At 47.9% G+C, this 16,380-nt stretch overlaps 1 protein-coding gene across 1 annotated transcript; it reads left to right on the top strand.

Annotated features, from left to right (window-relative positions):
• Window positions 1-4,071: 4,071 nt before the first annotated feature.
• ZC3H12A (zinc finger CCCH-type containing 12A) lies at window positions 4,072-13,865 on the top strand. The gene is made up of 6 exons (XM_417765.8): window positions 4,072-4,113; window positions 4,253-4,822; window positions 8,928-9,067; window positions 9,827-10,061; window positions 10,625-10,731; window positions 10,842-13,865. Exons 2-6 carry the CDS (start codon window positions 4,296-4,298, stop codon window positions 11,876-11,878), a joined length of 2,046 nt encoding a protein of 681 aa, XP_417765.3. The 5' UTR covers window positions 4,072-4,113; window positions 4,253-4,295; the 3' UTR covers window positions 11,879-13,865.
• Window positions 13,866-16,380: the final 2,515 nt, after the last annotated feature.

Here is a 16,380-nt window from a genome sequence, read left to right as displayed (position 1 = left end):
CCCATTTGAGGCCAACCAGCAGTAGCTTTGCAGTGCTGGCATCCCTTCACCAGGAACTGGCCCCAGGCTAGCTTCCTCCCCAGCAGCAGATTGTAAGATCCTCACATCCCACCTATTTTGACTGCATTAAGTATACGAGTGGGAGATGAAAGGCTTTGCCAGAGTATGGGCTCTTCCTTTAAAATCTGAGATATGGGAGTGGTAATCCCTAGAAAAATCCCTAGAAAAGTGTGATGTCAGGACTTTACGGGACTTGTTTGTGAGCAGGAAACCAGACAGGAGAAGAACAGTGCTTTGCACTGAGCCAGCAAGGAGCTGGAAAGAGATGGAGTGGGAGCCCATCCCTGAGACAGGGCTACTGCAGGCTGCCTGGCCATCACTGGTGCCGTTGGCTGCTTTGGTTTCTTTTTGCCTTACTGAAAGCACCGATTCCGAAAGATAACCCTTCCGCAGCAGGAAACATTCTGCTGTCCACTCTGATAGCCAGGTTTGGTGTATGACGTGGTCTGGCATCATGCTCCACTGGCCCTCTGCCTCCCCCTCTGCTCACCAGTTCCTTATCAGGAAAGGCTGTGTGCCTGTGTGCTCCGCAGAGGGGATTTCCGCACTGCTTTCCTGCAGGCGCACATCTCCAGCGACAGGGCTGAGACGTGAGCACCAGAAATAGCAGCCAGCAGTGCCGGAGGGGCTGCTCTCTGCCCTTTGACAGAAAGGGGATGGTGCAGTGCTCTGCCTTCTGCTCAACCCTCTGCCCTCTCCTTATTACCACTGTGTGCTGCCGTACCAAAGCCTGCAGCCCTCCAGCTCAGACACCTGACCCTCTGGCACCAGCATTACCTGTCCCCGTTCTGCCACGCCAACCTGGCAGACAGAACACTGAAATGATGTCAGACCAATGAGGACCCAACCCTGTGCGACAGACTGGTGCGCAACTCAGCATCTTTGTGGTGAGAGACCACATCCCCGACACAGAGCGGTGCTCATCGGCATCAAGACAAGGAAGCAGTGTGCAAGACAGAGTGCACTTCAGCACAGTGCTGTGGAAGTGCAAGTGCTCAGGTCCCATCATGAAATCTCTGCAATGGTATTAGAGCGTCTCTGACTGACTTGATGCTATTCAGATTCCTCTGATCATGCCTTCCTCCTCCTAGACAAATTCCCTGTTGTGCAACTCCTTTGGCATTCCCCAGCCCAGGACAAGTCACCGCTCAAAAAGTGATGTTTGTGGGCTGCTGCTGTCAGTACCTCCTCCTCTGTGCTGTGGAGCAGAGTGGGTCAGTATCTTTCCAAATCACGTCACTTAAATGAGAAACAGGTTCTATCATGTTGTACGGGGCAGTGAGGGGCCTCTGTCCATCTGTGATCCAAGCAGTGGCTTTGTTCTGGGTATCTTCATGTCCTTAGAAGCCACAGCCTCTGCGAGAGTCTTTGCAGTACCAAACAATTGCAGTAAACTTTCTCTTCAAAGCAATTTGCAAATGTGAAAAAAAAAATAAATCAAAAATAACCACCGACAGTGCTGGGGTGTGGCCAAAGTATGACCCCTCTTGACTTTTAGGGTGGAGAAGCCAACATTCCCTCTCTGCATCCTGGCTTCTTTTTCAATGAAAAAGGTAGCATATGATTGCTGTTACTGCTTTGCATAAATCAAAAGATCCAGCTCTAAGGATCTTGTGTGGGGTATTTCCTATAAAAGGAACATCTGTGTCCATGCTTTTTAGTGCAATAGACTCGAGCCTGGAAGCAAAAGTACACAAACAAATGCTAAATTCATGCTGACTGGAGTAGATTCCAAGGGAAAGAAGAGTTGGGAAAGCACCTACTTAAGTACTGACTAAGGATATTATCTCTGATCAGAATCTAGCCTGTGTGTGTGTGACTGTTGAGTACACAGTGCGGTTTCAGACATGGCCAGAGACAAGAAAAAATGATTGTTTCAGGGTAACCACAAGGAAGATGAATGCAAATGTATTCCTGTAACTGGGAGAGTTCCCTTGCTCCTAAGTCAGGCTCTGGTACATGGCCTCAGGGAAGCAAATTTGCAACTACCTACATTTAATTGTTTAGGAGTGATTAATCAGAAGTCAGAGTGGAACAGTTTTTGCACATTGTGAAATGTTAGCTCAATTCCCGTAGTTACAAAAGGTCCATATAGTGGTTCTAACAAACAGTTGGAATCAGTCCTGTTTGCGGCTGGGTGCTCTTATCTCTTTCAGAAGCCTGGTTTGATAAGCCTCTGTTGGCTGAGTCACAGCTACCTGCATCACATCAGGGTCAAAGCAGCAGCTTGGTGCAACATACCCATGCCAGACAGCCCTGTGTGCCTAATGTGGCACAACTCTATGGGATGGCCACCTCCAGCCAGCATGGGCCACCATGGCCACCACCACTGCTGCCAGCCCTGAGCAGCTCTGCAGCACTTGTCCATCAGGTGACTGCAGTGTCAACAGTGCTGTGCCCATGCATCAGCTGCTCTTATTGCAGCTCATAAAGAACATGAAAACACACGGAGCACCTTCGCTTATAGGCATGGAGCTTGTGGCTATGCATTGTGGCTGTACAGTTTTGGGCCCCTCATTACATTACATATAGGACACTGAGAACCCGGAGTGTGTCCAGAGAAGGGTAACAAAACTGTGATGGGTCTGGAGCACAAGTCTTACGGGGAGTGGCTGAGAGAATTGGGGTGGAGAAGAGGAGGCTCAAGGCCATCTCATCACCCTCTACAGTGACCTGAAAGGAGGTTGTGCTGAGGGGGGGAGGTTGGCCTCTGCTCCCAGGTAACAGCAGTAGGATGAGAGGTGGTGGCCTCAAGTTGTGCCGGGGGAAAAAGGTTGGATATTAGAAAACAGTTCTTCTCATAAGGGTGGTGATGCATTGGCACAGGCTGCCCAGGGAGTGGTGGGTCACTGTGCCTGAAGGTGTTCCAGAACCATGGGGATGTGGCACTGAGGGATGTGGTTAGGGTGAGGATGAGTTGGGTTGGACTTGGTGATCTTAGAGGTACCTTTTCCAACCCTAGTGATTCTATGATTCACACATTCCTTTTGTTTAAAGCTGGCTACAGCTCTACAACTCACTACTTTGTGCCTTCTATCCCATTTCTCTCCCTTTCCAGTTTCAGCCCGCAGGTTTTCTGTGGACTGAAGTGTGCTGAAGTGCTTCCTGACAGCTCTTAGGTCAAAGTCTGGTCTTTACTGTGCTGAACGTCAGCAGGTCTAATGCCACAGGTCAGGTGGGTGCTCTGTCAGCAAGCACCAAGCACAGGACGTGACATCTGCCTCTAACGCTGCAGCTGCACCTCACCTGAGCTGGTGGGAGGAAGCAGAAAAAGAGCCAGGGCTGCAGTCCTTCTGAATCACTCCTTTTGATGGTTTTAACCTCAGAAGAGCAGCAGCCAAGGACGAGCTGGAAAGCCATCTGAGGAACCAGCTGCTCCGCCGCACCGCCGCGGTTGCTGCGGGGTGTGCCGACGTGTGCTAACTCAGGGCTTGGCTCCGGGGCTCGGTGGGCCTCCTGCACCACGCACAGCCCTGTGCCAGTCAGCCGAGAGTGTGTCAGATCACAAAATCGAGAGTAAAGGCGGCCTCTGCAGCGGAGCAGGAAGCCGATGAACGAATTTCCCTAACGAACGCACTTGTCGGGGCACATCTGCCTTTATTGCAACACGATTTGCATAAAAGCCAGGTGTTTGCAGAAGAGGACCTGTCTCTACACCCACCGGGGTTATTCTGCGAGGAGGCACTCGGCGGGGGCTGGAAAGAGACCAAAGGGAACCGAAGGGGCCGCGGGAAGCGGCGGGGCCTGGGCCCGGGGCCGGGGGGGCAGCAGGCCGCAGCGGGCCCCACGCGAGGCCGCGGGCCGAGCCGTGCGTTAGGCCGCACGTTGGGCCGCACGTTAGGCCGCAGCAGGCCGCACCGCCTCCCCGCCCCGCTCCGCCTCAGGGCCGCGGCCAGGCGTGGCACGGGGCGGACCGGGAAGCGGCCGCCGCTCCGCCCTCGCCCGCTCTGCCCTTCCGCGTTGGCGCAGCGCTGCCCCGGTATAAAGCGGGGCCGCCGCCCGGCCCGCTCTGGCCCCATGGAGATGCTGCGGTGGCTGTGCGGTGGGAGGCCGGTAAGGGGTGGGCCGGCTTCGGACTGGGGGTCCCACGCGGGGCGGGGGGCTCTGGGAAGGGCTGAAGGCCGGCGGGGGGGAGGGAGAGGCCCTATGGGCTGTGCCACATCACCCCTAACGCCGTCGTTTTGGCTCACAGGTCTGGAGTGTGAGTGAAGGCCGAGAGACAGCCGAGGACAACCATGAGTGTGGGCAGCGTGTCCTCCCTGCTGGGCTGCCCCGGCTGGCGTGAGGCGTTCCCGGTGCTCAGACAGCAGTTCAATCGGCTGGAGGAGAGGATGAGCTCCAGAGACACATGTGAGAGTGGTTACCTCAGCCTGGGCCAGACCCTGAGCCGTGAGGAGGGTGTTGGTCCTGCCGTGCTGGCCATGGAGCCGGTGGGGAGCCCCACGCAGGAGCCCCCTGACAGCCTCGAGATGCAGCTGAAGGTGGACTTCTTCCGCAAGCTGGGCTATTCCTCGGAGGAGATCTACGTTGTACTCCAGAAGCTCGGCCTGAACGCTGATACCAACACTGTCCTTGGGGAGCTGGTGAAGCATGGCCCAGCTGAGCGAGACCCCACAGAGACCCCTCAGGAGACCAAGGAGGCTCCTTTGGTCCCTCGAGGAGGAGCTGCCAACAAGACCCCTGCACCTGTGCCACCTTTGGAAGAGAAGGAGAGCGATAACCTGAAGCCCATTGTTATTGATGGAAGCAACGTGGCAATGAGGTGTGTTTGGGGCTTGAGAGTGGGTCCTTCTGAGGTAGTTTGTGCTTAACATGACCCGTAAGTGCTCCTGTGAGGTGGTGATTTTCTCTACCTCTGTAGCTGTCAGGCATGCCATGATCTAACAGCCCGGGGTCTGAAAAACTCAGGGTTTTTCACAAAAAACTACAGCTGGATGTTCTGGTGGTGCCTGGTAATATTTTCCAATGTACATCACCAGTGTGTGTAGTTATTTCTTGAGGGTGACAGCCCAGGTGGCTCCTTCTACCTGTGGTCTCTGCCAGTGCTTACTGTGGTCAGAGTACCTATTCTGACAGTAGCGGATGTGCTTCATGGGGAAACAAAGTTTCCTTCTCTTGTCTAGCTGCTGAGGAGGATAACTGAAGATACATTGTCCTCTTACCTAATAGTTTTATATAAGCTTCTGTAGCACTAAGTTGCTCAATACATAATTATGGGGTTAATTAGAAAAGGCTTTAATATGATCCCGTGTCTGGCGTTGGAGGCCAGTCTCCAGACTGGGAGTTAGGTATTTTTGGTTGCATTTTTGGGCACTCTACTAAATAATGTCTAGAGTGCCCAATTCTGCCTCTGCTGACAGCTGTGACAGCAAGGCAGGGCTGCAGCTCATCTTCAGCATGTTGGATGTTCAGGTGTTGGTAGAGCAGGTTCTATCAGACACTCCAGGAAGGCCACTGGAGTTGCCTGACAGTAATTTGGGGTTACAGGAATCCTAATAGTCATGGAGTACTTAGTATCCTTACACTGGATACTTTTCAGTTCAATGTCTGTACTGATTCTCCTTTCACCTTTGCTATTGGTCCCCTTGTGGTGGGAGTTACTTGCCACCACCCCAGCTCTAGATGTTGAATTTTCCCCCAGCTGCACACAAATGGGCTCTGGGTGCCATTAGGTTAATGCACCAGATTTTGAAGTTGGCCTCTGTGGTTAAGAAGCAAGCTTCTTCACTGTTTTAGTTTAATAGGTCTTGTAAATGCACGTTTGTGTACACATGCTTGCTTATTAAAAGAAGTGAGTGCACATAGCTGTTGTGTATATTATTATAGACTTCTTCCTAAGGTGAAAGTGCTGAATGGAGATTTGTTTGCAGGTGTGGTTTTCACTGAGCCATGGATGGGAGTTCTAAGAATAGAAGTGAGAAAAGATAGGGTACGTTCTGCTGTGTGACCAGCTAACAGTGTCTCCAAGTCCCCATGCAAATACAATGCTCCCTGGCCCCACTCTATTGTCAACAGAGTAAAATATTTGACTTTGGAGTCTTGAGGAGAGTACTGTGCTCAGCAGCTGTGTGGTTACTTGAGACACAGAGCTGATCTGTATGATTCTTGTGGTGGCATTTACCTTAGTTAAGTAGCTGGGCTTATACAACAGCATTGGTTGCATTGATTGAATGAGGAACCTCTTACCCATGAGAGTTACCCCATAAAGTGCAGGAGAGATTACAGCAAATGTGACTCAGGCAGACCAGGCGGTAATAACAGTGGCAGTAGGACAGAGTTTGACATGAGAAACGCAGTCTGGCTTTTTTTAAGCAATTTGCTAGAAGGGGAATTCCATTCTGAAACTTCCTGTATTGATGGTGTGTGATGTTCCCTGCTGATTCATTTGCAGTGTGTACAGCGGCCTCCCTGAACAGCTCTTGACAAACATATGCAAATCATAGTGGAAATTAGCTTTTACTTCCTTCTAAGGGAATTTTTTCTTGGCTGCTGCCAAATCAGATCAGCCTGGCTAGCTACCTTCTGTAGACTCTAGGGTGGTAGCAGGGACTCATAAATGAGAAATAAGCAGAGGATTTTAACCTGTGTCTGTCGATAGTGAAAGGTATCTGATACTGGCAGAGTTCTAGATAATCTTTCCTGTGATTGTTAATGCTAACCTTTCTGTAACTTGGGATTCTTAATGAAGATAAGTGCCTCTTTAGGTATTAGTTCTCTTGTTAAATGTGTAGCCCTTCTGGAATAATTCTTCTGGTACAATTCTTCAGTTCTCTTAATGGCTTCAGAGAAAGGTGGCTTGCTGGAAATAGAGCATACAGGGTTGGCTGGGTTTGACTTTTCAAGTCCCCTAGAAAACAGAAACTGTTGGATTTGGTTGCTGTAGAGGTGGGTGGGGGGAAAAACACCAACCTTATTTGGCTAGGAAGTGGCTTTTTACGTATGCAAAACAAATCTGGGTTATATTTAAGAAGCCTGGTGAACTTGCTTTGATATCACACGGCACAGTGTGATGACAGTTGGAAAATAATATTAGATTCATAATTGCTTTACAAAGAAGCAGCAGTATGTATTCCTAGACCTGGGAAATGATGAATGTTTTTAATCCATTAATAAGATAATAGGCTTATTTCTATCCAAATGCATAGAGCTCTTAGTTTTCATTCCTTTCAATACTGCTTTTAAGTATTTTCATGATGACCTAAGAAGTTGGATGTTTCAGAAAGGAGAGAAGCTTAAATGTAAGTGTCAGCAAATTAGTATGGGTTAAGCACTTAAGCCTGTGACTTTGCTTCATTCTTGAGAACTGGGCATGAGCTCAGCAATACTGATATGTTGTATGAGGTGTTGGGGCATCTGGTTACCTTCCCTGTCTTCTTTCCTTCCTCCTCTGGCATAGCATGAAGGTGCTTGAGTCATTTCATATAACCAGTGCTTCATCTTCACTTGTACAGGTTTGATTTTTGGACTGTCTCACTTGTTGTGCTCTCTAAGGATAAGTGTTCGCCCACTGTCTCTCAAGTCTCCACATGTGGGGTCATCTTTTCTGATTACAGAACACTTACCCTGCTGTAAGCCTGTGTACAACCTGCTCTACTCCATGTGCTACAGGAGGCTGTCTTGTACTACACAGTGCTTATATTCATCTTTCTCTTCCTCACTTGTGAGGCCCTGTATGTGCATTCAGACAGTATCTAGCTGTAGTGTTTGCTTTGTGTTCTATATAATGCACTGGGCAGTAAGTGTCTTGGAGTTGGTGTACCTCTGTAATAGACAGGATGTGTTTGATTAAGCATGTGTGCAGTTTTCAGTACTGACCCAGCTGTGCCCCGGAGCTGTAGGCCTGTTTGTAAGGTGCCTTTGACTACAGAGTTTAATACAAATATCCAGAGGCACAGCAAAACATCTGTGTCCTGTTCAAGTCTACACAAGACACTTTGCTTACAAAAGTGAAGCTTTACAAGCATTTCTCACAGATACCTCAAATTTGCTACTCAATCTTGTGGCTTGACACCACTTATCTTCAGTGTAATAAAACATGTATTGGTGTCATTCCAAAACGCAGGCTTAGATCCCCAGAATGACAAATCAGGCTGCAACAGAGAGACATTGAAAGTTTGCCAGAATGGTTATCTACAGAAAAGCTGATAACACTGTAAATAGTGGCACTGATAGAACAGAACTGGTAGTTTCCTCTTAGAGGTCCTGCAAACTTACTGATATGGAGTAATGAATAATGAAGCAGCTTTTAATATTGGTAGGTGGTTTCTGACACTGTTGCTAAACTTTGTTCCTTAGCTGCCAAGTGCTCTTATGACATTTAGCACCAATTAAGGAAAACGTTGATATTTCATGCAAATGTGCTATTTGCATGAAACATCAACAACTGATTCTTTGGGCTCTAGTATAATGAGGAAGCATCCTGCCTCAGTGCTGATGTCACTGGGGTAAGAGTGCACAAAATGGCGTGTTTTCCCCAAGTTATCAAAATAACTTTGTAAGCAAATCATTTTGTGGAAGTGCAGTTTGTCCTGGCAGAGGTTGGCCGCTGGCACTAGCTAGCAGAAAAGGACAAAGGAAGTTCAAGATCACACTGTACTCAGGGCTAAAAATAAAGAGCTGAAGTAAAAGGCTTTGCTTCGAAGAAGCGGTTGCAGCTGCTTTGTTCTTTCCACTGAGAAGTTGGCTGTTTGTTGGTATGCTGAGGTGCTAAAAGCAACGGTGAAACCTGGTGCTCCTTCATGTGATACTGATTCTTACTGCTCCAACACCAAAGATTGTCTTAATTGCTGGATGTTTGCTTAATCTGTTGCCTCGCTGATCTGTACATCACCTGAATATTGAAATCTTTATTTTCTTCTTCACTGCAGCCATGGAAATAAAGAGGTGTTCTCCTGCAGAGGTATCCTTCTGGCTGTGCAGTGGTTTTGGGACAGGGGACACAAGGATATTACAGTGTTTGTGCCATCTTGGAGGAAGGAGCAGCCACGACCAGATGTACTTATAACAGGTGTGGAAATATGAAAGCTGAGAGCAGCTTTTCAGGCTTGCTGCTTTGTTGCTTAATGAGCTTGCAAAGTTCTGGGTAGTTAGTAATTAACTTATGAATGGGAGATCTGAGTAGTAAGAGATCCAATAAGCTGTGCTGACCAGTGAGATTTGAAGTCATTAAATTCTCCCTTAAGCAAGTTCTTGCCTGGATAAGTTGGAATAATTCAGAGAACAAAGAATGTAATACTACTCTGCTTAACTTGTCTTTCATCATTTGAATTCTCCTTTCAGGGAAACACCTTTATGCTATATTTGACTAACATGTTTGACACTAGAAAGTACAGAGTTTCTATGTGCTAAAAGTAAAACCTCGATAGGAGTACAGTCAGATTTCTTCAAATAGAAGGGAGTTTGCTCTCAGCTTATGAGCAGCTGAGATTTCTAAGTAAATCTGCTCAAAAGAAACTTATGTGCATAGAGTGTCACTATAAAGGATGCCAGTCTTAAATGCAGATCCGTACTTTGTCTGCAAGGGATTATGTAGATGGGACACACTGTTTCAATAGCCTTATATTCCTGAGTGTTCCCATGTTTCACACTGGCACAAGGGTGGGAATCCACCTCTGATAAACTCAAATGGTGGTATGAAAAACGAGGTGAGGGTTGCAGAGAAATGAGTTTTCATGCATTTTGTTATTTGTAATGTTACTTTATTGGTGGGAGGACCTTTGGGCTGTGCACATTTCTGTATGAGTGTGTTCCCTGTTGTTTGTTCTAGATCAGTACATTCTTCGTGACCTGGAAAAGAAGAAGATTCTGGTCTTCACTCCTTCCAGACGGGTTGGGGGCAAACGTGTTGTCTGCTATGATGATCGATTCATTGTGAAGCTGGCACATGAGTCTGATGGCATTGTGGTTTCTAACGATACTTATCGGGACCTGCAGAATGAGCGTCCTGAGTGGAAGAAATTCATTGAGGAGCGTCTACTGATGTATTCCTTTGTTAATGACAAGTATGTTCCCTATGTTCCTTTGCTTTAAAAGTGGTCTATGTGAGCATACAGTCTTGTTTTAATGAAGCAAGAGCAAGCAAGGCATGGAAAGAAGAAAAGGGTGGTAGAGAATGGAAGAAAACAATCCCGTAGATACCTCTGTAGAAGGAAGAGAGACAGGAAGGAAGTCCTCCCTGACTGTAGTAAGGTATGAAGAATTGGAGTCAATAGCTGCACGTGGTTTGCAGCTAGGAGTTCCTGGGAAAGCTCTAGGGGTTGATTTCCTCACAACGCTATCATTAGTAGGCCCAGCAGCAAGTACTGCTTTTAGTCAGCAGCACAGCACAAAACGTCTTCTGTGCCTGAAGAGAAGCACTTCTTGCCAGTCTGTACAAGGTGATGAGCTGTCTCTGCAGTGAAATGGGAAAGTTTTTTAGAGCTCATAACTCTTAATGCTTGGTGAAATGGGAGACTTCTACAAGAAATGAAACTCTGACCCCAGAAAGTGAGCTGTTCCTGATTAAGATTTCTATATATATGTATGTGTGTATATATATATATATATATATATATTTTTTTTTTAGGTTTATGCCTCCAGATGATCCATTGGGGCGGCACGGTCCCAGCCTGGATAACTTTCTGAGAAAGAAACCTGTGGTGCCAGAACACAAGAAGCAGCAGTGCCCTTATGGTAAGATTTGTCTTCTGAACATCAAAACTTCAGTCTCTATACAAATATAACTCATGCGTTTAGTAAAATTCAGCTGTCATTTCCATGCTATCTATGCTTTTTCCTTGCAGGGAAGAAATGTACTTATGGAATTAAGTGTAAATTCTACCACCCTGAAAGGATCAATCAGCCCCAGCGCTCATTAGCTGATGAACTCCGAGCCAATGCAAGATTGTCTCCTACCAGAAGTACCAGTGCTGTCAAGGAGGAGAAAAAGGGCAAAAGAGGTTCCCAGGCAGAGCTCTTGTGCTCTGTGCCCACAGAGAGTGATAAAAGCTCTTTGCAGAAGATCTCTGCAGAGAGGAAAAGCTTGACACATAAAACAAAGCCCAGTGATGTTCCACTTCAGATCAAAGGCTGTGTGTCAGGCAGTGTTCCTGCTAACAGTGGGAGCCACAGGTCCTCTGAAAGGTACCAGCATCCTCATATGGACTCTCTGTCTTACATCTCTCAGGAGCATCTTGACTCAGGCATTGGGTCTCTGGAGAACCAATTGTCTGACATGTGGCCTTACAGATCTACCAGTCACTGTGATCACTCCCATGCTGAGCAGGTGACAGTCTGCACCTGTGGTAGGCAGAGACCTGTCTACCCACACTCTCCTAGCTTAGAGCAAAATGGTCTGGTCTCTTACAAGCATGGTTCCCATAAATCTTCTGCTTCTGGTGCTAGCTTCTTGCAGTATAACCCTGAGATACCTCACTCAGGGCCACCTCACTCTTTCTCAGGCTATGGAGTACCTGTCCATCCAGCTAATGCTGGGCAGTACAGTCTCCCCAGTGAGTATAATGCCCCTTCTCTTCCTTCACTTCATTCTCGTGAGTACTGGTCTGAGCCCTACCAGATGCCTCCTCCCCAGGTGAGATCTACCAGCGTTCGAGATCCTCACTCAGTGCAGAGAGCCCCAGGGCCAACATATGGTGACTCCTGTCAGTGGAATGTCTCTGATCAGTTTGCAGAGGAGAGGGCCAACATTCATGTCAAACTGTGTGGCATATTCCATCCCCATTTAGTTGATGCTGTGATGAACCGTTTCCCTCAGCTTTTGGATCCCCAAAAGCTAGCTGCAGAGATACTAACCTACAAATCCCAGAACCCAGGTATATGAAGCAGATGCCAAGGGTAGCCAGCATGCTAAGCTTGTGGGCAGTGTTTGCACTCTGTAGCTGCCGTAGATGGCATCTGCCTTTTGAGGGCTCCTCCTTGTTCCCTGCAAGTCCCAGGCTCCAGCTGGAGGCTGGGTACCAGATGTGGCATGCTCACAGTGATTTCTGGTCTAGTCATGACAGTGTGTCCCTCTTAAAGATGTGAGAGCAGGTTATGGTCCCTGTCATCCTCAAAGGATGCTGAAGAGAATCTGGGTGCTGGACAGGAGAAAAGGCTGCTGTTTCAGAGCAGCCTTTCCTATGGGATTTACATGGTGAGTTAGGCACACCCTAAATTCCTGCAGTTCAGAACTGTGTATGGCCTTATTCCTCCCGTTAACTCAAGCTTTGTGTTGGCTTGGTATATTAGCAGGTATACAGAGGGAGGGTTTTATGGGGCTTGTGAAACATAAAAAGATGTATGTGAAACATACTATCTCTAGTTGTGTGAGGCTCATTTCTGAGGACTGAAATGTGTTGTCAAGGCTATTCCTAGCTCTTCACTAAGCCTCTTTGCTAAACTGTACCGTGCAGATCTGTGGAGAACATTGGATTATAAATCCAACATGAAGTTAGGTTTAGCTGTCTTAAATTTGACTTTATTGGTGCACTTGTTTAGTGATACCCCTGCCACTTCAGCTCACCTTCCTGAGGTGAGGCAATTCTATGATATATACCACAAGTGCTCAGCAAGCTGCTCAGCTCCCAGAAGTATGGGGAGCTATGGGTATAATTCAGCCTGGGAAAGGAAGGAAGACCTGATGCTGCTCCAAAGCTGTAAGTGAGCTGTGTGTTTGGCACTTGCTGGAGGAGGCTGGAGTTGTCAGAATGTGGATGGCCATGCTGTTGAGGCTGCTCTGAAGCATTGTCCTTGCCTGGTATCCTGTCTTTGGCTATCTGTGTAACACTGACAAAGAGGATTTATGATACAGTGCCTTTTGTCTTCAGACAGCAATAGTTTTGAGCATTCAGTAAAACAGCTGCTGCCAATACTGTTTCTGAGGACTCCTTAATGCTTTTCTCTGTAAAGCTGTTGCTTCGTCTTCCTTCTCACCAATATTTTCCTGTCCCCTTCAGCTTTGTCAGACTGTCACAGCATCCAAAAATGTAGAATGAGACTTACTCGATAAGGCTGTTCTCCTTTCATTCCTTGTTCCTCTAAGTTGTGTTGTTGTTTTTTTTTTTAATTGTAGATACTGTAATAGATTTTAAATATGCAAAAAACAATTGCTGTAGTAATTGGTTCTGGTCCTGGAATTTCACTGTGTTATGGTGCAGGGATGTTTCCTGCACTGCAGGCCAGAAGCAGTTGATTTGTTGATGCACATTGTATCTGTGTTTTGTGTGTTGGGTTTTTTTTAAGTACGTCCATCTCGTGGTTAAACCAAGGCTGTCGAGTGGCAGATCATAAAGGGGAGAGTGGAATACAGTGGAAAACTGAGGAATGGTTTTGTCTATTACTGATCTTCCCTCTGTCCAAGGAGTGACCTACCCAAACAGGCACCATGTGCCATAAAAACCACAGGGACACAGAAACCTGTATACCTGGTTAATGATGATACATTACAAATTAGTAATGTTTCATGTTAGTAAGCAAAATGCTTCTTAATTTTAAGTAACCTGATACTTCTCGTATTTGTAAATTACAGGAAAAAAGAAAAGGTTTTTAATGTTATTGTCCAACAACTTGCTGCTTGATGCTGTTTTTCATTAGTGCTATCCTTGACTCAGCCATTGTGTTACTTGGCGTGGTGTGTTTTGTTTTCCTGGCAGAGTGCTGATATACTCCTGCAGTCAGAAGGCTAACAATTTCTGCTCAAAAGCTGACATGTTACTGTACTTTGTGTATCGTTATGCAGTATATAGGTTATGTACTGAATGGAGGCAGCTGTGTGGAAGCCATGGCGAAGTAAGAACTCATGTTATATAAATAAATACTGCTGAGTTGAACTTGGGCTCTGGTGGCTTTTTGGAAGAGGTTCTCCTGCCTCCCCGGGGTTCCTCTGATGCTCTGCATGGAATCTAACACCTGCAACAGTGGCTGGATGTTGTTAATTGATCTAAGATGATAGGTTTTAAACTGCCTCAAACTGCTTTAGTAGATAACACATCCAGTTACTGAGGTAAGTGAACCCACTGTGCAGGGGATGCAGTCATTAAGGTGCCATGAGGCTGCAGTGTGGTGGTGTGAGGCCATCTAACCTGGCAGTATGACAGCTGTGGTGTGGTTGGGGGTCTCAGGTGATGGGGATTACACACTCCTCATCATTCTGGAAGAATGAGTGGGTTGTGCATCGGTTCTGTAGTAGAGTATGGACATAAATGCACACGTTGTCCAGTTATGGAGCACAGCTGAGCCAGGTATGAGCATGATGATGTGCAACTGACATGGCAAGGCTTTGCTCTAAAACTTTGTTAGAGCTCAAAGGAAGTGCAATAAGAGTATGAATGTGCCTGTTTCAGTAGGTGCATCTTCTACCTCCTGTACTGTAGTGCAGCATTTTCTTATCTGACTTGGCATGGTTTTTTATTGTCTTTATTAAAGGTAATACTCTTAATTTAATACAAGGCAGTGGCTATTTTGAGTTCATAAAAGGCAAGGAAAACAGCTGCTCGTGGATTTTGAAGTGAAGCACTACATGAAAGGTGACATTATCTGTTGCAGAGGACTCCTTTGGAGGCTGTTGTGTGAAGCCCAAGTAAGCTCATGGTGTGCTGTGTGTGGCCAGGACCTTGGTGATGGGAGAACCATGTCTCAGCCTGGTGAGGATTTCTGTTCGTTGCAGTGGGGTCTGCATCTGTTGTTGTAGTTGGAGTTACTTGGCTGAGTGTTGCTGAAGGATTGCTAAGACATCTCGTGGCTCACTGCTTCCTGGTGCTCTGCAGGGGAGGACCTGTCATGACTGCTGTGTCTGCACTATTTCTTGTCCATCTCAATAGGTTAAATCATCATCTCAGCTTGCTCCTACATTAAATGTAGCCAAGGAGGTTTCCCACAGCACCCTGTGGAAAGCTGTCTGCACTTTAGTGGGGTGACTCTGCCAGGGAGGGGCTGGGACAAGAAAATCTCCTTCGATGTGAAGTAGAGCAGGCTGAGGGGCTGCACTGTGGTGGGTAGAGGAGAGCCATCTCTTTCTCTTCCCCACAGTACTAGAAATAGGTGCGGAGGTAGTTAAGCATCATCAAGGCTTTGCTTCCACTGTGCAATGAAAGGAAGGGGAAGAGCCCTCCTTTGGAAGTCAGTGCAGCAGGATATCTCATCTTTCCCTTTCTTCTTTGGAGTACTGAAGTGAAGAGCAGCACAGTGCTGTGGCAGAGGTTGGGGCAGAGCCTGCTGTATTCCCATCTAACCTCTGTGAGCTCTCCTTGTTGAATTGCCCTGTGAGCTGCCTGGCTCTCTTCTGCAGGGGGTGGTCTCCAGGCTGTGGCTGACTCAGCTCTAACATTTCAGTGCATCTTTTGAGGCAGGAATCTGACCGAAGCCCTCAGCCAGGGGCCATGGGAAAGGGGCAGCACTCTGGTGTGTAGTGCTCCTACCCGTGTGGGGCAGTCTGTGCTACAAGGAAGCATTTCCAGCATGAAGAGTAGAGGGAGAAAGCAAGGCAGGAAGCAAGCAGAGATGCCCCAGCTGGGGAGAGACTGCTGCTGAGAAGTGGGAGAGAAGTGAAGTGTGAGCTGTGGGTGCTGCCTGCAGGCTGCTGCCAGCACTCACCCTCCGGCCATGCTTCCTTTCTGGGCTCCGTGCTCCTTAAGGCCAGGGTTTGCATGTGACATTTTTTTCCTTTAGGGAGTTGCATCAGAGTGGCAGAAGCACTTTCTCCACCCCAGCAGCTCCTTGAGCAAAGTGCCCTGAGAGCAGCATGGAGCTCAGCCCCATGGCAGAGCAGCAGCCAGCTGCATCCCACAGGGAAGCCGCAGAGCCGAAGCGAGAGGCAGCCCTGTGCTTCCCTCTGGCTGCCTCCCCTGAAGGCCTGCATTGCACAAATGGTTTGGAGTAAATTCAGCATCTGCTGAAGCAATAGGTCAGGAAGATTTGCATGGAGTGGTGGCCGCAGGGGAAAGGTTTCTGCAGCCTGGGAGCAGCTCTGGCTCAGCCTGAGGGGAGGAAGCAGAGGGTAGCCGTGCTGTAGGGCTTCACCCATAGCTGGCGCAGGGGCACAGAGTGCAGTGGAGAGGCTCTGCTGCACCCCCACCTGCGGCTGCTGGCCTGGGGTGACCAAACAGCAGCATGTGTCTGCCCAAAGGCCCCTTCCCTTGGATGCTGCATTTCTTCCTGCAGAAGTTGGCCAGTTTGTGGCTGGGTTTTGCTGCAGCAGCCCCAGGAGTGGCTAGTTCACGGGGCCCCACTGCTTCTGGCCCTTCTAAGAAGTGTGGGGCCACCCCATCTCAAGCACGCTGCAGGAGCCAGGTCAGTGCAGGATGAGTCAGGCTGCTGCTATTTGCATTGCATCAGTTCCCTGGCGGT

Source organism: Gallus gallus, chromosome 23 (genome assembly GCF_016699485.2).
Source record: "Gallus gallus isolate bGalGal1 chromosome 23, bGalGal1.mat.broiler.GRCg7b, whole genome shotgun sequence".
NCBI classification, from domain to species: domain Eukaryota; kingdom Metazoa; phylum Chordata; class Aves; order Galliformes; family Phasianidae; genus Gallus; species Gallus gallus.
The sequence above is the reverse complement of the archived record's forward strand: the minus strand, read 5'-3'. Positions and strand labels throughout refer to the sequence as shown.

What these genes read in the sequence shown, in the direction of transcription:
- ZC3H12A (XM_417765.8), top strand. Translation starts at nt 4,296, where the DNA reads ATGAGTGTGGGCAGCGTGTCCTCCCTGCTGGGCTGCCCCGGCTGGCGT. An exon ending in GGAAGCAACGTGGCAATGAG is followed by an intron (nt 4,823 to 8,927) that starts GTGTGTTTGGGG and finishes TCTTCACTGCAG; the next exon opens with CCATGGAAATAAAGAGGTGT. An exon ending in TATTCCTTTGTTAATGACAA is followed by an intron (nt 10,062 to 10,624) that starts GTATGTTCCCTA and finishes TTTTTTTTTTAG; the next exon opens with GTTTATGCCTCCAGATGATC.